Genomic DNA, 15040 nt, shown 5'->3' on the forward strand with positions numbered 1-15040 from the left:
AGTTGTCCAACTTTATTTAGCCAGCTTAGCTAGTCAAAACCACCCATCCAACTTATCAAAACTAGTTAAAGGTTGATTTTAAATGTATTTTATCGAACAAATTTTTCCTTTGGACTAAATTAACCATGGCACTAGCCTACAAACCAACCAATAGGATCGGTTGGCCCGGACTGTTTTCGATAACACTTATACAACTCAAGTCATGGACAGTAGGATGTAACTCAAGTCATGTTTGGTGAGTCCCAATCTTTCTCCATCACCATGCAAAATTATAGATTAGACGGTGATGGTTTGTTCGGTGAGGACTCTACTTTTTTTAACCATATGTTTCATCTTCACTTGGGTCGTATGATCATAATCAATTGGATAAGTCAATACCTTTGGATCTGACCTCAATCTTATTCTTCTTCTTCTTCTTTTTTTTCTTTTTGTTTCGAATTTTCTTACAAGGGGACTCTCGTAAGATGCTTTAAGGCACGTTTGGTTCTTGTGGAAATATTTTCCAAGATATATTTTCACGTGAAAAAATTCTTTTATGTGGTTAAATGTAATAATATTTTTACTCTAATTAGCTGCCAATTGGTGCGAAAAGATGTACCGTGACTAATTAATGTAAAAATATTTTCACATCTAACCATACCAAAAAATTCTTTTACATAAAAATATTTTTCGAGAAATATTTCATACGAAACAACGATGCCGTTGTTTTAAGCCACTCTAATAGGTAGCCTTGACTCTTTGTATCCACCTAATTTGAGTCAAAGTACCAAACCACCCTTTGTCGTATATCATTGCAAGATATTTCTAATGTCACGCAGCATTTCAATTTTTTACAAGTGTTTTGGAAATTTATTAATATGAATGAGGCTCATAAACTTTTCCCACAAGCCCAAAAGGTTAGGTCAAATGCTATTATTTCTTGGTAGAGTTTTTCTATAAATACTAACATCTCCCTATGGATTAGATCATCTACCAAGAATAAATCAGAAAGAGAGAGAGGAAAATGGAGAAAAGCAGAGTCTTGGTGGTGGGTGGCACTGGATACATTGGCCGAAGAATAGTGAATGCTAGCCTTGCCTCCGATCATCCAACATATATTCTACAAAGGCCGGAAATCGGGCTTGACATAGACAAGCTCCAGATACTCTTGTCTTTCAAGAAACAAGGAGCCCACCTTGTTGAGGGCTCATTTTCCGATCACAAGAGCCTTGTCGAGGCCGTGAAGCTTGTGGATGTAGTCATATCAGCCATTTCCGGTGTCCACTTTCGCAGCCACCAAATCCTTCTCCAGCTCAAGCTTGTTAAGGCCATGAAAGAAGCTGGCAATGTGAACGTAAGCTGGTTTTTTATGGTGGCTTGCTCAATTTTGGAATGATTTGATGTGTGGATGTTATTTCTTGCTCTTCCATCACCATGAATGCATGGAGGAAAGCTCAAAGTATAATATTGGTGTTGATGTAGGCTTTCTGATGCACTTAAGTGCTGCAATTTTTAGGTGCAGGCCTCACAATATGCACGATTCAATATAATTAGATGATGCAGATTTCACTCGAAAATCTAGATAGATATTGAATGGTGCAGATTTCACTCGAAAATCTAGATAGAAGAATTTTTAATGTGATACACATCATTAGCTTTTGGGATAGATATTGAATGGTGCAGATTTCACTCGAAAATCAAGATAGAAGAATTTTTAATGTGATACACATCATTAGCTTTTGGAAGTAGTTTCTATAAGGCCTTGGCTTTATAAAAAAATAAAGAGAAACCTCACCTCCAATCTTTTTTCGAAAAGTACTTTGAGCATCAAAAATCTCTATGATGACTTTAAAATAAATTTTTAATCCCGACTATTAATTTGAAGGTCAAAAAATAGGTACAATTCTTGTAGATCTACTAATACTTATTTTTATGACGAAATAGATGGCCTAGATAATATATTAAAATATACATTATTTTACGGCTTGCAATCCTAATTTTTTAAATAACCATAATGGTCAAGACCAAGATAATCAATTTAAAGATTTTTGGGAAATTTACATCCATATTGGTTTTTTTAAACCGTTATAATAAAAAGGGCCCAAAATAGGCCGTTAATACGAGTGAACCCCTCGAAATTTTTATTTTTTGACAAATTTGCCCCCGTAAGGTTTTAAGCAATCCGATGTTTCTAATATCACCTCATTTTTTAAGGTTTAAGGCCGTCTAATGTTTCTAACATTAGACCGTGGTTAGGCCTTATTTTTTGAAGGGTTAAAGTGGTATGAAGTTTCTAACATCGGACCGCGTTTATACCTCAATTTTTGAAGGTTTAAAGTGGACCAGAGACAAACTTGAAAAAAATGAAAAAATCAGGGAGGTCAAAGACCTCTGTATAGATATTGCATATTTTTAAGGATGTGTTTAGCATGCGGCCAAGCCCGAACATATACAAATGCGGGCTTGGCAGTAAATATATTTTTTAAATATAATTTGATCCTAGTTTTTAAAAAATATATAATCTTTAACATAGAGATCATAAATATAAATTTATAAATACATTTTGAAAACTGGTAAGAAAACTAGTAAGAATAATTATCTATACTGTCCATTTTCAATATTTTCATATGTTTATAGATCTAAAGGGATTAAAGAAAATATTAGACAAATTTAAAAAAGAAAAAAATATATATAAAAGAGGGGTCAATTTAGGGAGAATCGGGCCGCGATCTATACCATATCAGAATTGGGTCGGTCTCAAACCAAATTATCACCCAGATCGGAAATCCAGATAAAAAATTGAGGGGTTTTAAAACATTGCGTGAGTCTATTGCAGTGTTTAGAGAAGTGGATTGATTGGCCACGTACCCTAACCTACGATCCCAATTCAGATATGGGTGCATTAGAATGCATTAAGTTTCTAGAGATCAAATAAAAAAGGAAAATTGTTTCATGGGGCTGGACCGCATTTCTACATATGCGGTCTAGAAAATGTGCAACATCCATCTTAAAGATGGATCCAAGTAGGTACAGTCCAAATGTTTTTTTACTAGATTTATTTGTTTTAGTTTTAAATTTTTATTTATTTGTTCATATTCGTGATCTCAATGTTAGAGATTACATGTCTTAAAATCCATTTCAAAAATAGATTTATTAATAGGCCCACATTTCTACGTATGCGGGGTTGGCCACATAGTCCAATAAAAAATTGATGGAAAATAAATAATTTGAAATAATACTGAATGACTTAAATCACATAACAAAAATAAAAATGATGTATCATAGTTTAAGAAAATTAAATATTCAAATATTATATTCATCTAACATGTTGGAGCTAGAGCTCGAGATTTGCCTCATTTAATTTCAAGAAAATAACCTTGTTCGAATAAAATTAGATAAGAAAAACTATTTAAAATTTATTAAAAAGTGGGCCATATCTATAGAACTTAAAACTGAACTAAAAATAAGAACAATGTATAAATTTCACATTTAATAAAACCCAAATATAACAGTATATGCATAATATTTGTGTTCTTGAGAATATTATGGATGAAATATAAAATTCAATATATTAGGAATAAAATGAAATACGAGAAATTAAATAAAACATAAAAAGGCTAAAGGCATTTGAAAATATTCAAAATATAAGAAATAAATAAATTTAAACATGATATATTATATAAAAAAGGCATAAATTTAAACAGATATGGAGCGACATAGAAATCAAACCAAAAAGTACAAAAATACTATAGTGATTTTTCTTGAAATTAAATGTTCAGATATTATATTTCATCTAATTTGTTAAAATTAATTGTTCAGATATTACATTTATTCCTTTTCTAATGAGGCTTATGCTTAACATGCCATCCAACCGCCCCAATGTGGCGTAGGTATGGTGCAGTCCCAAGACATGAAGGTTGCAAGAGGAACTTAAGAATTTGACCTTTTGCATATTCTAACCTAACTTGGCCGACCTTTTTTTCTCCTCTTTTTTTTTTCTTATTATTTTGCAGAAAATGCTACTGTTTTTTTTAGTCAAAAGGAGTGCTCTCTCTTTTTTGTTTTTTTCATTTCTCTTCAAGGGAAAAATAATATAAAATAAAAGGTTTATATAAGGTGGACACCATACAATGTAGAATTAAATTGCAATTCAAAAATCCTTCAAAAAATGTTATTTTGATGTTCAAAAAACATCTAATTGATCATCTTGATATCAAGATGTTTATATATGGACCAAAAAAGAGATTTTAAGTCGTAAAAATAGTCTATCTTGTAATGCATTATTTGAACTGTCTGTTTCAAGATCTTCATACGTTTAAATATCTGCTTCATTTGAACCATTGTTAGAGTTTAAAATTTTATAATTAGATATAAAAATAGATTCTAACCCCATCTTAAGAATTTTCGACACCAAAATTGCATCTCATGACAGAGTTTGAATGTGCACTTTACTTTAATTGTTTAAGATTTGCAACTTTATACAAACCACACTCTAATATGAAAAAGGCTTAAATTAACTTCCAATAACAATTAAGGAGATCAAAAGATATCATTTATCATTGACTGCTAAAACTTTTTGCAGTTCATTTTATTGAAGTACCTCCTAAAAAAAAGTCAATTATTTCCAAATTAACCGTATTCAATGTGGGGGATCCTGAACAACAAGAGGTAGTATGGTGATTTTGATGACTTAACCAACCAAATGACGAGAACATCCTTGATTGTTGAAATTGGGAACATGGAGCTATCAAATTACAAAATTATCTGTTGTAATATTGTTTATCTTTAACAATACGGGGTATTTTGATAATTTTACAGTCCTATTTTCATCATAAACAACCAATAGTTTTCTTGTGATTCAGATTCGGCTATTTGAGTGATCCGAATTACCAAAATGCCTCTACTTGTTTAGGATTTTCTATCCTAGTAATTAGAGAATCTTTTGAAACTGAGATTTAAAAGTAATCTTGCAAGAAATAGAACCTTCTGATGATTCTGCAAGATAAACCAATTCATGATGTTTTCCTTCTTTTTTTTCTTTAGTATTTTTCCGTATCATTTTTGCCTCTTTACAGTCTTTTTTTCTCAACAATTTAAAAAAAAAATGGTATTTTATTTAAGGGATTGTCTATAAATAGACCATAATTTCTTTTCTACATTGAGGAATCGATACAAAGTTCTAAAAATAAAATTTCTTGGACTTCATGACTCACCCTGAGCCATCCAATTTGACATCTAATGAGTGAGAATGATTGTGAAAACCATGTACAAAAAAAAAAGGAAAAGTTTATATAGAGCCGAGGCTCTAAGCAATCAAAATTGAGCCTACCTCAAAAATTTCACTAGAAGAGGTCGTTTTGATGCCCAAATATCTTCAAATGGATCATCTCGACATCAAGATGCATGGACATGAGAAAAAAATAGATTTCAAGTTTTGGAAATAATGTATTTTGTAATACATTTTTTGACCGTCAAATTTCAAGATTTTCAAGTTGTCATAGATATGTCGATCAATATTATTTTTGAAGCTTTAAACTTTATAAATAAATATGAAATTATATTTTAAGGCTATCACAAAGATTTTCAATATTAAAAGCACATTTCTCTATACCATTTGAAAGTAGGCTCTAATTTGATTGTTTAGAGCCTAGGCTCTATACAAACAGTACCTAAAGATAAATGGTGTCCTTGTAGGCAATTCTTTTATTTAATCCTTTACCACCAACTCTGACCTAAAAGAAATTTCTAGAGGTTCCTACCATCTGAGTTCGGCATAGACCCAGCCCGAATGGCTCACGCACTCGAACCGGGCCGAGTCACCTTCGACGACAAGATGGTTGTCCGCAAGGCAATAGAGGAGGCTGGGATCCTCCATACCTATGTCTCAGCTAACTGCTTCGCCGGTTATTTTGTGGGAGGTTTGTGCGAGCCCGGCAGGATCACGCCCGCTCGAAACAAGGTTTGCATGTTTGGAGATGGAGCCATCAAAGGTAAGATGCTTTCTTGCTCAAATATTTTCTTTGAGCTCGAATAAGGAATGGTACACTATGACTCCTATGATCATGGTAGTAGGATGGTTGTAGAGCTCATCACCATCCGATCAATGGTTTGATGGTGGTGGAGAGTGGGCATATATCGGTCCCCCTAATCACCATCCAAGCATTGAATGTTTGGTGGTGATCCTATAACCATACTGCTATCATGATCATATAGATCGTAGTATCCTTCAAATATAAGAAAAGGACAAAAATTCCCCTAATTTATTATTTATTTGTGTGAGTGTGAGTGTGTATGAGAGAGAGATGCAATTTTTGTATCTCATGGGAGCAAAATACTCTTCAAAACTTAGAAATTTTAAACATCTAGGAAAAAACAAAAAAAAGGTGTGAGAAAATTGCTCAAAACGTTTTGCTCATTTCTTGATATGGGTAAGTAGCCGTCTTTGTGGATGAGGAAGATATCGGAACATACATAATCAAGGCAATAGATGACCCTCGGACCCTCAACAAGACATTGTACATCAGGCCACCGGAAAACATCCTCTCACAAAGGGAGTTAGTGGAGATATGGGAGAGCCTCCTCGGAAAAGTGCTCCAAAAGTCCCAGCTGTCTGAGCAAGATTTTCTTGACTCCATGAGAGGTACCAAATTCATGCATGTTTTCACTTGGTTCTCTCTCTCCACCTTTGCCTGCACACCGCCAAAATCATATGTTTGGATAATGAATTGTAAAAGTAATACAAAAAGATCAAAAAGGTCACAATCATTTTTGTCCATTAAAGTTTATATTGGGTAGTTGTAAGTGAGTCATTAAAGAGACTCAAAGTTAAAAAAAAATATCTCAAACTTTGTAACACACCCTAAACTATCTAATTTGACATCTAACAGCCAGTAATAATTAGTGATATCTTTGTAACAATGGTAAATAATCTCATAATATACAATCTCAAATAAATTAATGTAGTCTTTCTTATTTGCTACTACCAGATGTGGATATTGTACAACAAATAGGCCTTGGGCACTATTACCAGGTTTTCTACGAAGGTTGTTTGACTAATTTTGAGATTGGAGGCCAAGGCGTAGAGGCATCACAATTGTATCCAGAGGTCAATTACACCCGTGTGCGAGACTATCTCAAGCAATATCTCTAGTTAGCCAAGAACCACGAATGGCAACATTATGTGTATACAAATATCGTCGTCATTATCATCATCCGAGCTTTATTTCAACTATTTGGGTCATCTACATAAATCATATTCCATTATTCTACTCTATATATATACAAACATAATATAATGTATTCTACATAACTTGGACGTTTCACGGTGAGACATATGGTTTGCATGCCTTCCTGTGATTTCATATACGACTCCATAGTCTTGATGTTTATGTAAATAGTGATAAAGATTGGAGTACCACTTTTATGCCTCTCTCTCTCTCTCTCTCTCTCTCTCTCTCTCTTGCCAATGATCTATAGAATATAACATAATGGGCTGTGATTTTATACAACAGTTGTATCATAGTATAATACAACCACATTTCTAGAAAATCATGTTTGTGATATTTTTATGACCCAAAATTTTGTGCACACACTCTTTGCATCTCACTAATCAAGCAAAAAAACCAATTTGTACCCTATGTATGGTCAAAATGAGTCCCCTCCAACAATGAATCTAGACCGTCCATTTGATGAAGTTTCAGAATTAGACTTTTATGAATTCAAAATCATTTTTTTTATTTTAATTGGGCTAAAAAAATACTTTCTAGGTTGTGTTTTCAAATTTTTCTTTTTGTGATTGTTCATTAGAATGAAAAGATTGTATATTTTAAAATTTGGATCAAACAAACAGCCCTAACATAGTTTTTGAAGATTGTTACATCATATTACTATATAACCATTGCATGAAATCGCTGCTCTAACATATATAGTTTGGGAAAGTATAAAATGAGACCATTTACCTTTGATACAAAATAGTCATATTAATCTTGACCGTTAGATGTGAAATTGGTAGCAAAAATCATTCTATCGGCCAAGCTCAAACTTCAAAAGGAATTTTCTCAAAGTTTGCGACACATCCAAGCTATCAAATTTTATATCAAATTGTTGTAAGGAATTGTGACCACCTTGTATTAAAGGTAAATGGTCTCATTATATTACAATCCCATATAGTTTATATAAGGTTAACACCTTAAATTGTGAAATTATGTTGTACATAAAAAATCTATCGGAAAAGACTATTTGGACATTAGAACACCATCTCTACTGGATCACAACATCGAGATGTATGGATATAGGGGAAAAAAAAAAAAGATTTCAAGCCCCAAGAATAGTATATTTTACAATACATTATCTAAAAGGTGTGGTTTGTCTAGGGCCTAGGCTCTAAACAATCAAATTAAAGCCTACTTTCAAATAATATCGAGAAACATGGTTTCAATACTGGAAATCTTTGTAATAACCTTAAAATATATTTTTATCTTTATTTACAAAGTCGAAAGCTTCAAAAATAGTGTAGACCGATAGATCTATGAAAACTTGAAAATCTTAAAAATTGATGGTCCAAAAACGCATTACAAAATACACTATTTCCAAAACTTGAAATCCATGTTTTTCTCATGCTCATGCATCTTGATCTCAAGATGATCAATTTGAGGATATTTGGGCATCAAAACAACCTCTTCTAGTGAAATTTTTGAGGTAGGCTCTAATTTGATTGTTTAGAGCCTCAGCTCTATGTAAACTTTTGCCTTATCTAAACTATCCATTTTCAAGATTTTTATGCATTTATAGATTTGCTTGATTTGAACGCTTTTTCAAGGTTAAAATTTTATAATTAGAGATGAAAGTAGATTGTTGAGCCATCCGAAAAAATTTCGATGCCAAAATTGCATCTTATGACAAAGTTTGACTAATTAAAGTTGCAGCATTATGCAAACCTCACACTTCTTCAATTCAACGCCTTATATTGTCATGCCGGATTCTTAGGAATGTTTTTCACAATTGAGTTTCCTGCATAAATTGAATATAAGTGTACTTGTCACACTTAAGTGACCCAAGGTTTTATTTTAGAGTTATGTACGTATGGACACATAGTATGAATAATACAAAAAGGGTCTCAATTTATTAAAAAATTATGCAGAGGTTTGTTCCCCATCGATTTTTTATTTTTTTCTCAATTAGCTCCTTTGTTATATGATCCAACATCGGACTGGTTTTTACTTTTTCTTTTTTTCTTTCTTCGATTGTAGGGCTATGTCTGACCAGTCGGATGCTTAGAATGTTGAATTATTAGGGAAGAGATAGAACCCTCTTCCACTGGCAGCGCCGTGAGACTGAGGATCGTAAAGTGAAGGGTTTCCCAAAACAATGAGAACTCTTTGTGTGTTACATCTCCATAGCCATGAAAGGCCTAGTCATAGAGGATGGAGGAGGCCGTTCTCTAACGTTTGGCTTTCTCCTTAAAACTCTGAGAAACATGGCCCCGTAATCCCGGGATTTGGGTAGTTATTTTCTGCCCGTTGGATAACGGTACTTTTTCTCTCTAAGAAAATAAATAGCAATTATGAGGGCCCCATAACCACCCATACGTACCAATATCTCCCACTTGACCATGAGGGCACCCATACTTTTATGCATTTATAGATTTGCTTGATTTGAACGCTTTTTCAAGGTTAAAATTTTATAATTAGAGATGAAAGTAGATTGTTGAGCCATCCGAAAAAATTTCGATGCCAAAATTGCATCTTATGACAAAGTTTGACTAGTTAAAGTTGCAGCATTATGCAAACCTCACACTTCTTCAATTCAACGCCTTATATTGTCATGCCGGATTCTTAGGAATGTTTTTCACAATTGAGTTTCCTGCATAAATTGAATATAAGTGTACTTGTCACACTTAAGTGACCCAAGGTTTTATTTTAGAGTTATGTATGTATGGACACATAGTATGAATAATACAAAAAGGGTCTCAATTTATTAAAAAATTATGCAGAAGTTTGTTCCCCATCGATTTTTTATTTTTTTCTCAATTAGCTCCTTTGTTATATGATCCAACATCGGACTGGTTTTTACTTTTTCTTTTTTTCTTTCTTCGATTGTAGGGCTATGTCTGACCAGTCGGATGCTTAGAATGTTGAATTATTAGGGAAGAGATAGAACCCTCTTCCACTGGCAGCGCCGTGAGACTGAGGATCGTAAAGTGAAGGGTTTCCCAAAACAATGAGAACTCTTTGTGTGTTACATCTCCATAGCCATGAAAGGCCTAGTCATAGAGGATGGAGGAGGCCGTTCTCTAACGTTTGGCTTTCTCCTTAAAACTCTGAGAAACATGGCCCCGTAATCCCGGGATTTGGGTAGTTATTTTCTGCCCGTTGGATAACGGTACTTTTTCTCTCTAAGAAAATAAATAGCAATTATGAGGGCCCCATAACCACCCATACGTACCAATATCTCCCACTTGACCATGAGGGCACCCATACTTTTATGCATTTATAGATTTGCTTGATTTGAACGCTTTTTCAAGGTTAAAATTTTATAATTAGAGATGAAAGTAGATTGTTGAGCCATCCGAAAAAATTTCGATGCCAAAATTGCATCTTATGACAAAGTTTGACTAATTAAAGTTGCAGCATTATGCAAACCTCACACTTCTTCAATTCAACGCCTTATATTGTCATGCCGGATTCTTAGGAATGTTTTTCACAATTGAGTTTCCTGCATAAATTGAATATAAGTGTACTTGTCACACTTAAGTGACCCAAGGTTTTATTTTAGAGTTATGTACGTATGGACACATAGTATGAATAATACAAAAAGGGTCTCAATTTATTAAAAAATTATGCAGAGGTTTGTTCCCCATCGATTTTTTATTTTTTTCTCAATTAGCTCCTTTGTTATATGATCCAACATCGGACTGGTTTTTACTTTTTCTTTTTTTCTTTCTTCGATTGTAGGGCTATGTCTGACCAGTCGGATGCTTGGAATGTTGAATTATTAGGGAAGAGATAGAACCCTCTTCCACTGGCAGCGCCGTGAGACTGAGGATCGTAAAGTGAAGGGTTTCCCCAAACAATGAGAACTCTTTGTGTGTTACATCTCCATAGCCATGAAAGGCCTAGTCATAGAGGATGGAGGAGGCCGTTCTCTAACGTTTGGCTTTCTCCTTAAAACTCTGAGAAACATGGCCCCGTAATCCCGGGATTTGGGTAGTTATTTTCTGCCCGTTGGATAACGGTACTTTTTCTCTCTAAGAAAATAAATAGCAATTATGAGGGCCCCATAACCACCCATACGTACCAATATCTCCCACTTGGCCATGAGGGCACCCATACTTTTATGCATTTATAGATTTGCTTGATTTGAACGCTTTTTCAAGGTTAAAATTTTATAATTAGAGATGAAAGTAGATTGTTGAGCCATCCGAAAAAATTTCGATGCCAAAATTGCATCTTATGACAAAGTTTGACTAATTAAAGTTGCAGCATTATGCAAACCTCACACTTCTTCAATTCAACGCCTTATATTGTCATGCCGGATTCTTAGGAATGTTTTTCACAATTGAGTTTCCTGCATAAATTGAATATAAGTGTACTTGTCACACTTAAGTGACCCAAGGTTTTATTTTAGAGTTATGTATGTATGGACACATAGTATGAATAATACAAAAAGGGTCTCAATTTATTAAAAAATTATGCAGAAGTTTGTTCCCCATCGATTTTTTATTTTTTTCTCAATTAGCTCCTTTGTTATATGATCCAACATCGGACTGGTTTTTACTTTTTCTTTTTTTCTTTCTTCGATTGTAGGGCTATGTCTGACCAGTCGGATGCTTAGAATGTTGAATTATTAGGGAAGAGATAGAACCCTCTTCCACTGGCAGCGCCGTGAGACTGAGGATCGTAAAGTGAAGGGTTTCCCAAAACAATGAGAACTCTTTGTGTGTTACATCTCCATAGCCATGAAAGGCCTAGTCATAGAGGATGGAGGAGGCCGTTCTCTAACGTTTGCCTTTCTCCTTAAAACTCTGAGAAACATGGCCCCGTAATCCCGGGATTTGGGTAGTTATTTTCTGCCCGTTGGATAACGGTACTTTTTCTCTCTAAGAAAATAAATAGCAATTATGAGGGCCCCATAACCACCCATACGTACCAATATCTCCCACTTGACCATGAGGGCACCCATACTTTTATGCATTTATAGATTTGCTTGATTTGAACGCTTTTTCAAGGTTAAAATTTTATAATTAGAGATGAAAGTAGATTGTTGAGCCATCCGAAAAAATTTCGATGCCAAAATTGCATCTTATGACAAAGTTTGACTAATTAAAGTTGCAGCATTATGCAAACCTCACACTTCTTCAATTCAACGCCTTATATTGTCATGCCGGATTCTTAGGAATGTTTTTCACAATTGAGTTTCCTGCATAAATTGAATATAAGTGTACTTGTCACACTTAAGTGACCCAAGGTTTTATTTTAGAGTTATGTACGTATGGACACATAGTATGAATAATACAAAAAGGGTCTCAATTTATTAAAAAATTATGCAGAGGTTTGTTCCCCATCGATTTTTTATTTTTTTCTCAATTAGCTCCTTTGTTATATGATCCAACATCGGACTGGTTTTTACTTTTTCTTTTTTTCTTTCTTCGATTGTAGGGCTATGTCTGACCAGTCGGATGCTTAGAATGTTGAATTATTAGGGAAGAGATAGAACCCTCTTCCACTGGCAGCGTCGTGAGACTGAGGATCGTAAAGTGAAGGGTTTCCCAAAACAATGAGAACTCTTTGTGTGTTACATCTCCATAGCCATGAAAGGCCTAGTTATAGAGGATGGAGGAGGCCGTTCTCTAACGTTTGGCTTTCTCCTTAAAACTCTGAGAAACATGGCCCCGTAATCCCGAGATTTGGGTAGTTATTTTCTGCCCGTTGGATAACGGTACTTTTTCTCTCTAAGAAAATAAATAGCAATTATGAGGGCCCCATAACCACCCATACGTACCAATATCTCCCACTTGACCATGAGGGCCAGATATATTGATATAATACTACTTAATGAGCATATCCTTATTATGACGATTTTCACACTTGTGCGGCTATACATCTCATAACAAAAAATATCTAAAGTCTTGTCATGGGTTTTTCACGCTAATGCGGCTTTTTCTCTTATGACCAATAAATCAAAAAATATCCCATTTGAGAGTTCTGACTTAAATATTTCTAAGTCGCAACAGCTACATGCTTTGATAATATTTCTGCACTCAATCCCTTTATTAAAAGGCCTGCAATCATATCTGAAGATGGCAAATAACTTACATTTATTTCAATAATATCATAAATGTAATGATAATCAATTTCAATGTGTTTACCTTATAAACTATAAGCTCCATTTCTAATTAATGAGATAGCAATCTGATTATCACAAAAAAATTTACCAGGTCCGTCGGCTATATCCAACTTCAAATCATTTATGAAGCGTTTAATCCAAACGGCATAAGTTGCAGCAATGCCACAAGCAATATATTCGGCTTTCAGAGTATACCGAGCTACACAACCTTGTTTCTTGTTAGACCAAGAAACACATCCACCTCCAACGATGAATACAGATCCTGAGGTTGATTTTTTATCATCTAGGTCTCCTGCAAAGTCTGCATCAGAGTACCCAGTAACCTTTAAGTTGTCAGCTTGGAAGAATAACTTGTAATTTTTAGTTTTTTGAATATATTTGAGTATCATTTTTACTGCTTGCTAATGAGTCATCTCAAGATTACTCTGAAATCTACTTACAAGACTATATGCATGACTCAAATCAAGTCTTGTACACAAAATAGCATAATTTATGCATCATATAGCGTGAGCATATGGAATTCTTTTCATTTCAGCTTTGTCAATATCATTTAATGAACACATTTTCTTTGACAATTTTAAGTCGTTACAAACTGGTGTATCTATGGGCTTGCAATTTTTCATCTTAAATCTCTTTAAAATACTTTTTAAATAATTTTTTTGAGATAAACATAGAAGTCTTGAACTTCTATCTCTTATTTTAATGCCTAATGAGGCTTCTCCCATATCTTTCATCTCAAAATGGTTATTTAGCCATGATTTGGTATAGTTAATCATGTCAATAACATTACTGGCTATCAAAATATCATCTATATATAGTAATAATATAACAAAATTGCTCTCACTATTTCAGACATATACACAATGGTATAATACAATGGTTTAAAAAGCAGATCGGTGACTCAAATTGGGCACCTAAAAAACCATTCCGGATCGGCAAATCGGCGATCCGGATCTGGAATCGGCTGAATCGGTCTGATTAAAGCTTCAAAAATATCCTAAAAAATTATTAAAATTCATTATAAATATTGCTTTTTAGGAATCCAATAAGAAATTACGGTACTACATTATTAACTTTCATTTTTTTCATCAATTTGTGAATATTGTGATGCTTTTTCCCTGTATAAACTTATGTTAACCATTAAATTTGCATCACATAAAAGAAAAATCATAGATAAAATATATAATTATACATGGACTATTATAAAGCGTAGACTAATCAATGAAAGAATGGCCATTAAAATCTCGTTTTGGAGAAAAAACCTAATCCGCTAAAAAAATCTAAATTATTACAGCCTAAATAACTATAATCCAAAATTATTAAAACCTAACTAATTATAATAATATATAATAAAACTATAATTATTAGTTTATATTTTATAATTATTTTATTAGACAAATAATAACAAACTAAAAATATTTTATAATATTATCTAATTTAAAATGTATTATTGACAACTGTAAGAAAAATAGTACATTACATGATTTATAATGTAAAAATTAATAAATAAAATAAAAGATTTGGTTATCAATATAAAAATTAATAAAATACGTACAAATTTTGGAAATAACACTTCAATTTTTAAAAAATTTATTTTTTAGGTTTCTTTAATAAATTTAGTGAACGAGATTGTTAGTAAAAGATAGAGATTTCAAATAGAATAAATTTTTTATTTTTTTATGCTTTTCATCTAATTTAAAAAAATAATTATACCACT

General features: G+C 33.3%; 1 protein-coding gene across 1 annotated transcript; it reads left to right on the forward strand.

Moving 5' to 3' along the window:
* Positions 1–906: 906 nt before the first annotated feature.
* On the forward strand, positions 907–7396 carry LOC18443893 (bifunctional pinoresinol-lariciresinol reductase). Its single transcript, XM_006854074.4, has 4 exons — positions 907–1333; positions 5729–5969; positions 6416–6619; positions 6966–7396. The coding sequence occupies exons 1-4, from the start codon at positions 1004–1006 to the stop codon at positions 7127–7129; spliced, it is 939 nt and encodes a 312-aa protein (XP_006854136.2). The 5' UTR covers positions 907–1003; the 3' UTR covers positions 7130–7396.
* The last annotated feature ends 7644 nt before the right edge of the window (positions 7397–15040 follow it).

This window comes from Amborella trichopoda, chromosome 3 (genome assembly GCF_054954075.1).
Source record: "Amborella trichopoda isolate Santa Cruz 75 chromosome 3, AtrichopodaSantaCruz75HAP2 v2.0, whole genome shotgun sequence".
Taxonomy (NCBI): domain Eukaryota; kingdom Viridiplantae; phylum Streptophyta; class Magnoliopsida; order Amborellales; family Amborellaceae; genus Amborella; species Amborella trichopoda.

Excerpts from the sequence above, each read along its gene's own strand:
- LOC18443893 (XM_006854074.4), top strand. The coding sequence starts at position 1,004 with ATGGAGAAAAGCAGAGTCTTGGTGGTGGGTGGCACTGGATACATTGGC. Across the intron at positions 1,334-5,728 it reads AAGAAGCTGGCAATGTGAAC|AGGTTCCTACCATCTGAGTT; the intron begins GTAAGCTGGTTT and ends AGAAATTTCTAG. Across the intron at positions 6,620-6,965 it reads TTTTCTTGACTCCATGAGAG|ATGTGGATATTGTACAACAA; the intron begins GTACCAAATTCA and ends TGCTACTACCAG.